The following is a 12025-nucleotide window of genomic DNA, read 5'->3' as shown; positions in this document are numbered from 1 at the left end:
CGCTTCTCGGAAACTATGCAAAATAGTGGAAAGTTTGTTTAGCGTTCCGGAGGCGGCGCTCCTACGCCTTCTTGTTTTTCACCATGCCTGTCTGTCGGGTTCGATTCCCGGCCGCGGCGGCCGCTTTTCTGATGGAGGCGAAAAGCAAAAACGCCCGTGTGTACGAGATTTCGGCGCACGTTAAAGATCCCCAGGTGGTCAAAATTAATCCGGAGCCCTCCACTACGGCGCGCCTCATCGCCTGCGTTGCGTCGGCGCGTTAAAACCCTACAATCAATCAACCATGCCTGTCTGTCTTGGTCTGTCACTGATAAAACTTCCTTTGTCACGAAGCAAAATCTCTTGCGCTGCCGCAGGCTGATGCCGGCTTTGCGCGCTTTTCTACTCGGATCACAGGCCCTGCAATTTTGTGAGTGGGGCATCCCACCTCTGTCCCCTCCGCATTTAGGTATTGTTTTGACCCCGCTGTTCGCACTCCGCATCGGTACGCATTTCTAAAATTGAGGACTGCACTGTAAAAGCTCCGGACAGCGTGGCGGGATCCCAGCTGCTTATCCTTTTCTTTCCTATAATTTTCTGAAGTTTACAAGCACGTGATATTATTGGATTAATTGGCGTATTCATGGGAGGTTGTGGCCGTTACTACACCAGGGTGGCCAATCCTGCTCTGGTGAGGGAGTGTATTACCGGCAATGGTCGCCGGAGTCAGGCCGCACCCCAAAGCCCCTTTGTGCAATTCCATCAATACGCGGATTTTTTTTTTTTTAATCTGGTGGGAATTGTCCGGCACCGGGATTCGAACCACGGTCCTTCTGCACGCGAGGCGGGTGTTCTACCTGTACGCCATCGCTGCATAAAGGGGGCGGCAGAAAGTTAGATGGGCAGATGAGATCAAGAAGTTTGCGGGGATAAATTGGTCACAGTTGGCACAGGACCGAGGTAATTGGAGATTAATGGGAGAGGCCTTTGCCCTGCAGTGGGCGTAGATAGGCTGGTGATGATGATGATGATGATGATATTATTGGAAAGTAATCGTAGAAGTGAGCGCCTGAACAAAAAACGTACACGCAATTTTTTCTTCTGTAAATACTCCAGAAAAAAAATATCAGTAAAATGATGGCTGCCCCATCCGAAATTATCGTTTTTCTGTTAGCTATATGTCTACCCGACAATCAGTATGTTCTTGCACTATTTCAGTCCGCCTCCGTCTTTATCTTTGGGAAAATGCAGCAAGTATGAAGCGAGCGACACGTTGAACGAGGTCCCCAGTGCGCCACAGAACTATCGCCCCGTCGCGGCTCAGACGTAAGCGAAACGGCCCCTGAAGCCCAACAGGCAAGGTGACAGACACTCGTCGTAGAAGTGGGTGCAGCGTTCGCGACTCGCGAGCAGTGACGTAAGGCGAGATGTCCGCCGGCACGCGCCACATTGCGGATCAGTGCCTGAACTAAGCGTCCGTACCCTTCCCATTGAAAAGCACGCGACGCGTCAGGCAATGTTAATACAGGCGGCGTTGGCTTGTTTCGAGCGGCCAATTGGACGCCTGCGGCCGAGTGAGAATAAAACAAATCTGCCCAAACACAAACACGAACAGCAAGTCTAGGGCGAGTGCGCGTTTGCCCCTGGTAGGGTTGTCTGCGTTTAGCAGCCGCAATGGACCTTTTTCCACTAGCGATCTCCGCATGCGCGAGCTGCGGTCCGGCAGTTTCGGCAGGCACCTCCGACAAAATAAACAAATAGGCGCCTTTCAGCGTTCTGCTTGGGGAACGGCTATGCTGCCTAGCTCTGCACGTTTTTATTTTTTTCTCTTTCAACAGCTTCTGGTGGGTTTGTACGTGCACACAAAAACGACTATTAAGGAAACGAGCAAAGATGTTTGAGGGAGATGACGCTTGGAACACATGGCTGGCATTGAGGGAGTAACAAAAATGAGATAAAAAGGTAGAGGGGCGCTTCGACCATTGCAGATCGACCACGGGAACGTGTGCCTGCTACCATGACATTCATTTGAAACGTACGGGTGACCGATGGGTGCGGGAGGGACTGGAGGACCAGGATATTTTGTGCACGAGTTCTCCGAAAGCACGACTTTTTTGGGGACGTGCCTCACTGCTCATGGCCTCAACGATCGGCTGCCGGCGGCGCGCCGTTGCTCCGGCCATTCCTTTCGGTGCCGTCCCCCAGCAAAAAGAAAAATGTACTTCGTCTAACTAGGCAAGTCGAGTGAGGTGGCGGTGTTAGCCGATGGCTCGCGGGGGAATCACACCAATGAGAATTTAGAGCAGCGGCGGGAAAAAGAAGGGTTGGGGTGGGAGCGATGAGAGCTTAAAACAGGGGAGATGGGGGAAGCAAATCTATTAGGTTAAGTCAGGGTAGGGCAAGTAAGTTGAATTAGCAAGCAAGTCGGTTGGTGACAACTTACACACCGATTCAAAGGCAAAGCCACTAATCATCATCATCATCGGCCGCTCGCACCGACTCGCCTGAATGGCTTGGCGGAGATTTGGCGGCTGGGTGTTTTTGCTGTCGTAATTCCTCTCAATTGTAACGCGTGGCGTTAGTTTTGATGAATGAAGACACTTTACAATGATGGTGTTTTGAAGTCGGCTTGTACCAGCAGCTTAGAGAAACTGAATTGAAACAAAGGTGTGTCAGTGACCAACGACAGGTTTACCAATGTTTCAGGCGTGGTGCGAGCACGGAGTGGTACGCACAAGTTTCTCGGAGGTTATTTATAGAATTACTATAGATAGTGATTTCTGGTCATGAACAGGTTTGCGGCTGCCATGCTATGTTGTTGGTTACCGCATATCTGTGAAATGCTTCACCGCACTGAATTGTTTTCTGCGTTTTGCAAACGTTTGCGAAATGCAAACGTTTTGGGATTCTACATTCGGGAATAAAAGTTCTGGTTATATCGAAAAAACATTCCGCTGCCGTTCCACTCTGTGAAGGCAGTGTGCAATCCAGGAAGTGCATGAAATAGAAACGTTTGCGATTTGTTGTAACGTATGCTTCTTAACTAACTAGCTTATTGAAATTTGGGGGAACGTATGTTTGTTCTGGCGGACAAACATGGAGCTGTCCGTTTCCTTCTCGTAAGTGTATTAACAGCAGATGGGAATTGCAACATCACTGTTAAAAACGTTATGAGGAATAGTAGAACGAAAATTGGCGTAATGTTCCAGTCGTCTCCGGTGCTAATTGTCATATACTTTGTTTTGGGGTAGTTTTGAGAAAACAAAAGTCACAACCGACTTCTGTATCCATACACTCCCCGTGTACGTTTATGTAGAACAGACGGAAATGCTGTCACGTTCAGAACGTGCCTGTAAACCAATTATGATAATTTAATGAAGCACGCTGTTATGATGTGGTCGCACTTGTCGCAAATTTCTTTATTATTTATTTAGGTTACCTAGATTAGATTGACATATACAGAGCAAACGCCAGAAAGATGGCTTTTCTTTCCGCAAAATAAGCGCTGTCGACACAACTTTTTTTTCTACACACCCTGTCGACGCATGCAGTTTTTGGCCAGAACCTAGCCTGTAATATTCCACCTCTAAAAATGTTCGCACAGACACTTTGGTAACTTGCACGAATACAATAAAGACACATTATTTTCCCCTATGCGATTTTCAATGTCTAATGGTAGGTCTGTCGTGGTTGTGTCACCTTCTATTTTGACAATGTCTTAGTCATCATCGATTAAGAGTGGTTTTAGCTGCAGAGACCACTTGCCTCTTCGCGTAATTTTATGGCTGAGTCTAATCTCACGGCAACTGTGATAATTACCTCCAGCAAATTCTCACGGCAGCTTCCATCGAAGCTGGCTGGTCTTAAATTCACTGAATAATATTACGTACCTAACATAAGAGAACTTCACCGAACCTAACGTAACCTAACCGAATGCATCATAGACTACCCAAATTCAGCCCGGTTAACTGCAACGAACCTAATATAACCCACCCCGACTGCAAGAGAAGTCCTGTGCGTCGATCTCTTGATATTGTAAAAACCAGAATAAACATGCGTTAACAAAACCACGATGACTGAAAAATTCAGAAACCTAAAAAAAATCTTCAGGAATGTGGGACCCGAACCTGAGCCTTCTCGTTCAAAAGCAAGTACCATACCACAGCGCTACAGGGGCGGCTGCGAAGGAAACGGCTTTTTAGGCAATATTTTATCCCATAAAATCTCGGGGCAGCGTGCTTAGCAAATGAGAGTCGACTGCCGTGAGAAATGTCTGCCGGTGATTCTCACAATTCCCATAGTCGCTCACGTTTCACGGCTCCCGCTGAGAAATGTGGGCCTGAGCCACAGTCTGTAAGGCCCCAACGCATTCGCTGTCCATGTTGCAGGGGACCGGCTATCCCTCGGCTCCGAGTTCCATTTCCTGATCCGACGTGTTTTTGTCTTCAAAATTATTTTCTTTGGGCGGTGTGCCATTTTTGGAGCCATATCTCGGCGGCCCTGACCGCCGAATAAGATTTTTACGTAATGGGGTATTATTTCTTCCGCAGTGATTATAAGCCGTGCAGTTCGTGGTCTCTCTGGTGCCCACGTGGTAGGTAACTTTATAGTTCGGAGAGAAACGGATATTATTCAAACCAAAAATGAAAGCCAACTTACATATAATTACTTCCGAGATGTGCCCTCAAATAAACAATGAAACGTCCTTGTATTATAGGTCTCCATACCAATTACAGTGATTACAACGCTTCAGAGTGGGCACATAAACACCTTTAGGAACGAAATAAAAAAAGCGGTATATCTAAGTTAAAGTGTTTTGGTTGTTGCCGCAGAAATTAAAAACGCAATATAGCATAACACGCATGCGCCACAGAGATTACAGTCATTCAACATAATTCGCTTCCGGCGTTTTTTAGTCTCTTAACAATACAACAGGTGTTACCTCCATAAACATTGATTCAAGTGCCAGAAAAGAGAGCTGCCACCCATTACGGCGACGAGGCAGTCCCATATATCCTACTCTCAACATAACAGCCTTGGCGTTAGAGAACTGCATTAAGACCGTACGCCCGCGTAATAAATAGCAACATCTATTTATGAGTTGAATATCATTTAAACGTGGCAAGCTTCCATACGGCGGTATTAGAGAGTTTTAGTATAGCGGAAAGCACCAATTTAGCGCCCCCATATCGTTAGCGAGCACGCTAGCCATCGCGTACGAGGTGATATCCGTCTGCGATTGCGACGCACAAACGTTAACGCCACAGCTAAAACGCTATACTAAAACTCTATATTATCGAAGAACATAAGCGGTTGGGGGGAGCGCGTATTGCGGGATGGCGCATGTGAAATAAACCCGCCTAGGCTGACATATTTGCATCACCAGGTGCAACACTAATGCTTTGCCTTCCTAAAAGCAGCTGTGGCAGTTGATTGTTGTCAACGGAGCGCAAAAGCAGCCATAAGCCATTTCGAGGAGTGCCGCAGCATGAACGGCTGTTAATTTCATGATGAAGAGAGATGATGATGACGATGATGATTAGATGCCCTCCCTTTATATCGGGACGTCGGTTGTTACCAACCACCTTGCCTGTGCCATTCTACTTATTTGCTCTACCCTTCACTAACCTAATGGATTAGCCCCACTCCCCCCGGTTTTAAACTCCCATCGCTTCCCCCCCTTGCTGCCCTTGTACACCTGTTGACCCGTCCACCCTTCTGTTCTAAATTCTGATTCGGTATATTACTCTTTCTACATCCCACTTTCTTCCCTTCTTTTCTTCCACCATCACTCCAGCCGCCTCTTCGTCACCTCTATGGCCGTGAAGTTGAGGCTACCCCTCAACCAAATCCCATAGCCTCCGTCAACGTCGTTTTCCCATCGTTTCGCCGCGGTCGTATCTCTCTGCAGTCAATGACAATATGCAATACGGTTTCCCGATCCCTGTCGCAGCGTACACAAGTTTCGTCGTGTTGCCTGTAATTAGCCGTGTATTCCCGTGTTCTCAGACACTCCGCCCATGCTTCAAAGAGCAATGTACTGCTTCGCGTGTTGCCATAGAAACCTTCCTTCCTCATTTCTCGTTTCTCTGTTCTATAAGTGCCAAGGGTTTATTTGGCTCCCATTCTCTGTACCCAATTCGCAGTCTCTGCTGTGTCATCCATCGGCTCCGAGCGCCGTGTTTCGGCGAAAAACGGCGGAACGGCCCCTCTGGAATAACGCTATCTCGGGCCGAATGGGACTGCCTGAGCCACAGTGCGGCGCCGGCAGCCGATCGCGGAGGCCATGAACTGCTATTAAAAATTCCCCGTGGGGGCCGCTAGGAGCACCGGTACTGACAAATGGTCCATTTCCCGTTTGCCTCCCAAGTGCACATTGAAGGAGTTTATTTTAGGAGTCCCAAGTATTATTAAACCCTCTACTCTGTACTTGTTGGTACCTGACGCCAAAAAGTGCTCATATTCTTTTTTGTGTGTGCGTTAAAGACGTCAGCTTTCACAAATGTTTTCGCTGTTTCCCTCAGTTAAAGAATTACATTTGTTGCGGACAACAGAGTATAAAATTACAGCGATGTGCGGCGGAGAGGAATAAAAATGGATATGTCTAAAGGAGAAATGGATTTTCATATTTGGCATGCTGGTATAGATCGCCTTGGTTACGTGCTTCCCATATAAGTTTGAGGACGGCTTGTAAACTTCTACTTTTCTTTTTAGTTCGTCATAAAATTACTGTGTCGTTCCCGTGAAGGCACTGTTTAGTGAACATGCTAATATAATTACCTTTATGTAAGCCATTAACTCCCCGCGCCGTCATTTTTAAACTGTTTTGTTGCGAAATATTTTTAGAACGTGATCTCTGTAGAAGGCGGCGGCGAAATACGGAACACATAAGGATAATTATTGTTGTTACTATTACCACTACTGTATTTTATTAGCTTTCTGTGGAGTCACAGCCTAGCTTTGCCCAAGTCATTTTGAAAAACTACAATGACCACCATTTGAAGCTAATTAACTAGCCGGCCTTAAAACGAAAATCCCCCATAACGCTAAGAATCTTGTCGCGTGTTTAATAGCGTTCTTATCGTGGTTGTATCTTTTTTCCCTAATTTCTGCTAATTTTCATTCCTACATGTTCTCCTAACATACCAACCTCCCAACCAGCCCTTCTTGATAGAGGTATTAAAGATAATACCACGTGGCAATTTAAAATATGCTTAACACTACATACATTGTTCTACGTCCGTCAAAGTAGGATTGCTCAGATGACAAGTTTTTGTCTTTTGAACGCTGCAGGTAAGAAATAATGCCCCTTGAAAAAAGTAGGTTCCCCATAGAGACAAGAACTGCCAGATTTATCATACACTTCGCCTTAAAAAGCAGTGATTCACTATTTTTCCCCTTTTTTCTGTTCTATTCACTCCAGGTGCTGGCGAAAATCCCCGGCTGAGAGAACCTGGGAGAATTCCAAGTACCGGAACTCTGGTGTACAATGCTGCAGCTACGTTGGCTACACAGGTGGCTGAAGGGCCTTTATTTCATGCTGCTGATTGTTATGACGCAAATGGGCACTCGGCTGAAGTTCACAGTAAACAAATTTGAAAATGCCAATCTGGTTACATAAGTTCCCTTCTTTGAGTCGTTTGCTGGCCCCCATTCCGACCAGGACCGGCTTAGCTTTATACAATATTCCAGCATATCTACAGGCTAGACGCTATTACCATTTTTGAAACCACAAAACAAAATTTCCTGACTTGATAGTTAACGAATCTCCCTAAGACATATTGCAACCGCATTTTCTCAAAGTATGCAGGGTTGTACTCGTGTACACTAGTAAAATCTTTTTAATATGCCTTAAGCAGCATTTTATTGTATTAATGCAGTTTAATGCAAAATGCATTACTCGCAAATTTGTATGTATTAAAAAATTCAGGGAAGCTTCCACTCACGCGCAAGACTTGAATGGCGGAGCTGTTGTAGCTGGTCATTGACAGACATAAAGTTGAGCTTATTATCGTTGTGGTGTCGTGGTTGACGTAGGTCGCACGGCATTTTAATGACCTTATGTTGAGAAAGGCTACAGTGAGCGCGTCGTTTTGGTCGACGTTGTCATACGCCACCCTGCAAGTGCGACTTATCGCCTCTACCGGATGCTTTGCACGTCGAGCCTCTCGAAGCGCGGCCTCAGCTGCGGCTGCGCGAACTATGCGCCGCCGCCGGGCCATGTTGAATCTATGATTACCTGCAGCAGCATCAACATTCAAGTCACGGCTGTTCTACGGCACAGAGCACATGAGCACGAAGACGCAAGGACGAACAAACAAGGAGTGTACGCTATTACTTGTCTTTATTGTTCCGAGATAGTGTTGCAACGGTACGGCGAACGCTGGAGTGTTTTTGTGGCCTATGTTGACCAATCTCCAAAAGTGGCTATGCTTGGCTGTATGAACTTACGCTCGAGGAGCGCGGGGGAAAGAATCAACTTTTAGTGAGCCCAATAAGGTATTGGCTAGTGCACGCAGGCACCGAATGGGGTGGAACCCTCTTCTCTGGTCCCATATGCGTCTAGCAGCTCCTGCCCCTGGCTGCCAGCGCGAGCTCGATCGTCAGGTCGGGGCTAGACAACAAGGTCTCCCATCGCTCTCGGGGGTCGCGTGTAGGAATAGGGGTGGGGGGCGGGCGGATCTCAAGAGACGCGCACTCGGCCAGGACGTGTGCCATAGTGCCTTGTCTGTCCTTGCAGAACGGGCAAGTACTCTCGTACTTGTTCGGGTACATGTTGTTTAGAAGTGTGGGATGCGCTAGCGACCCCGCCTGTATTTTTCGGATTTCGGTCTGCTGTTTTCGGCTCAATTGCGGGTGAGGCCTGGGAAATCTGCATCTACGCTCTCTGTACATTTCAGTAATTTCTCTATAGCTCGTGACGGGGCGCAGCTGCGCCGGCTCGGCCCGGACGGATAACTCTCGGGCGTGGTGGCCGGCGAATTCGTTTCCTTCCACCTTCGAGTGAGCCGGCACCAACACTAACTCTAAGGCTCGCCTTAGGGGCCTTCGCTTGGACAATATCGCATGTGCCGCGGGGGACACCCTCCCTTTTCGGAAGCTGGCGTACGAGAGTCCGTGACTATAGTGCCGGCCGTCGGGTGTGTTAGCATGGGGGCCACGGCAACTTCTCTGCTTCGATCGATTGGGTCATGCGGACCGATGCGCAGGTCACCAGGGTGTCTATGGTGGTGACCGCCGCCGTAGCCTTGGTTCCGTACTTGGGAAGCGGCCACCCAAACTGGGCATATTCTTGTCATCTTGAACTGCGCACACCATACACAAATGTTTTGCTCAACAGCTTTGCAGTTAAAATGGTATTTTGTGTGAATTTGCAGTGAATCTGAAATGCATTGGATATTTGGTTTTGTTGCACTCCGAATGTACTTGGGCAGTAAATTCGCAATGCATTTTAAGGTATCTAAAATGTATAGGAAATGTGGAAAAATATACCAAAATAAATTCAAAGTTTGCATTTGTATGAACTCATATTCCAAATACATTGAAAGTACGACTTTTTCTGGCTAAGGGATACATACAAATGTCGATACGAATAGCTAACGAAAGCCATTGAAACGGCTATAGCTAATTTTGCTAAGTAGGCAAACCGAACGATAAAAATGATTTTGTGCAGTCGACCGTACGAAGTATAGGTAACGTGCTCTCAGGGGTAAAAAGAGGTTGCGTGAGAATACAATATTCGTGGCTTTAAAATCTATTAGACTGCAAGCGTACCATTACCCGAGAAACTGCTCATAATCTGTTAGAATAAAACAGAAAAAGTGCACCAAGGTGCGATTTTTACGTCCGACGGCGCGCTACTATATGTATCCGCCTCGCCGAACAGACAGGTTGTCGACCCATTTCCGCAGTCCGGATTTACTTTGCGAAAACTCACCGAGGTACCTCCACACGACGTGGTTGCCAACTTCAACGGCCGTGAGTGGGCGCACAATGTACTTGGACCGTGAACCAACGCGGAACACCTTCCTTGAGCGCCGCGTTTTGAATTGGGTGAGCAGGTACGGCACCTCGGACGGGGCCGTCTCGGGCGGAACTCCGTAGGCGGAGGTGTCGTTCTCCCAGTACAAGTAGAAGAAGCTGTTGAGCAGCACGAAGCTCGTGATTGTCCGAGGCGAAGAGTTCTTGTTCAGCCGCGAAATCATGGCGGGTAGCGTGTCGTCCTTGCGCGGCACGGCGAACTCGTCTAGGTCCAGTACAAGGGCGTAGTCGAAGTGGTGCATGCAGCGGTAGACGCAGTCGTTCAGCGACGCGAACAGGCCCTCGGTGCGGATTTCTTTCTGCGACCTGTGAATGAAGAAAGGTTGGTGCTGTTCATTGTTTATCGAGTAATCGATCTTTTATGAGTCTATTCAAGAACAACGAGTCACATATTGCTCCTCCAGGCAGAAAGTTACGCGCGCATGTCACGGTCTCTATAGAACATGTAAAAATAAAAATAAATGCGTAGTTTATTCCCCTCAATACGGGCTTCGCTAATATAATGATGTGAAAGTCGCTGTGTTTGTGCGATCGGACGATATACAATACACTGATGTGCTTATTGGACCCGGTGAGTTTGCGGCTTGGTGTATCAAGCGGGTCTTCTGGGTTTGCACAGCCGCCTTTCGGCTTGTGTTCATAGTCCGAAACTGCTCGCGAGCAGTGCAAGCGGCGTCCTTCATCGTAACACCCAGTCACAAGTCGACCCGCCATCCTACCTTGACTAGCCACCGGACGTTACATACTTTGCAGCCGAAACTTCCCCAGCCTCCACCCATTTCCTCGTTCGGTGGAGGTTGCGAAATCATTGTCCACTAGTTTTGGGATGGTTCTCGAAACTCCATTACGTTGGAAGGCAAGGCCGGAAGACGACAATACGGTGACGCAGCTCCTGCTTACATGCAGAGCGGAAAAACCTTTTTTAAAAGCTTCCTAACGCGAAGTAAGTAAAGGTTCTTGGAAAAATAAACATTGTTCGCTTCCCGTTTAGCAGGAAAACTCTTCTTTGAAATCATCGCTACATGGCCTTGTTCGAGCTTCTGGGGCTACATGCTTCGGTGCACACCTGTTCCCCATCATAATTCATGTAATTATCATTGAATCTTGATGATGAAACAGTGCATTCACATGTACATAATTGGGGGGGGGGGGGCGTCTATTTATTAATAAAACGATGTGGTGGTTGCCATACTTTAAAATTTGAAGTAAGACTAACAGTTCATTGTAGACAAGCGCGATATGTGAATACTGCCATTGTTTATCTGCAAGTGCGAACACATGGCGTTGATAAGGCGGAGGCATAAACTTCTTTGTGGAGCAGTCAGCCCTTGGGAAGAGACCTCACTCCAGCAACCGTTGAGACCGTCCGGCCTCCTTGGCTCTCTTCACCAGGCAAAGTTATTCGCCAGGGTCCAAGCTGTACAGTGCTTAATCACAGTACTTAAGGGAATAGAAGGACAGGACCCGGTACGCATACATGGAGGCGTTTAGGGTTCAAGAAGTGCGCTTGAGTACTTTAACAGAAAAAAAAAAGTTAGGCAAAAGGGCGTCCACGCGCACCGTGATTGCACACTGCTACGGTAACCACTTGCACATTTCGCTGTGAAAATACATGTTGCCTGCCGCGACGTTTCCGCTATTATAAATATTACAGTCGCGCTTTGCCCAAGTACAAATATTATATATCTTTTGAGGTAATAGACAGCCCACGAGCAGAAAGTGACGCCCGGAACAGCGGCTATTTCATTACCAAAAAGCTCATTTGGCCGGCTTGACGTTCTAGTAGTTAATTTGACATTTGTCTCTTTGACCGGATTCATATTGCAATTTGATTAAACTTTTAAAAGGACACTGAAGTGAATTTTTCAAGCTTGTGTTCTTGTTTGCACTGTGTAGACTGGCCCAAATAAACACATTTCTTTATAAATCCTGAAAGAAAAGATAGCACGCGCATTGGCGGCGCCCGCAACAACTCACTGCAATGACTCGCATTCGTGATGCGGTG

The 12025-nt window shown here is 47.3% G+C and overlaps 1 protein-coding gene across 3 annotated transcripts in view; it reads right to left on the bottom strand.

Annotated features, from left to right (window-relative positions):
- LOC144164256 (uncharacterized) overlaps positions 1 to 12025 on the bottom strand; it is a 43540-nt gene that overhangs the window by 9739 nt on the left and 21776 nt on the right. For 2 of the 3 annotated variants that reach the window (XM_077694774.1, XM_077694772.1), the window contains one exon: positions 9917 to 10326. The exons of the other annotated variant lie outside the window; for it this stretch is intronic. In XM_077694774.1, the coding sequence (XP_077550900.1) occupies positions 9917 to 10326 (410 nt within the window). The remainder of the gene's footprint in view (positions 1 to 9916; positions 10327 to 12025) is intronic. 3 annotated transcript variants of the gene reach the window in all.

This window comes from Haemaphysalis longicornis, unplaced genomic scaffold (assembly GCF_048455015.1).
Source record: "Haemaphysalis longicornis isolate Haplotype H1 unplaced genomic scaffold, Haemaphysalis longicornis Haplotype H1 scaffold_13, whole genome shotgun sequence".
Taxonomy (NCBI): domain Eukaryota; kingdom Metazoa; phylum Arthropoda; class Arachnida; order Ixodida; family Ixodidae; genus Haemaphysalis; species Haemaphysalis longicornis.
This window is presented reverse-complemented; position numbering and strand designations above follow the sequence as displayed.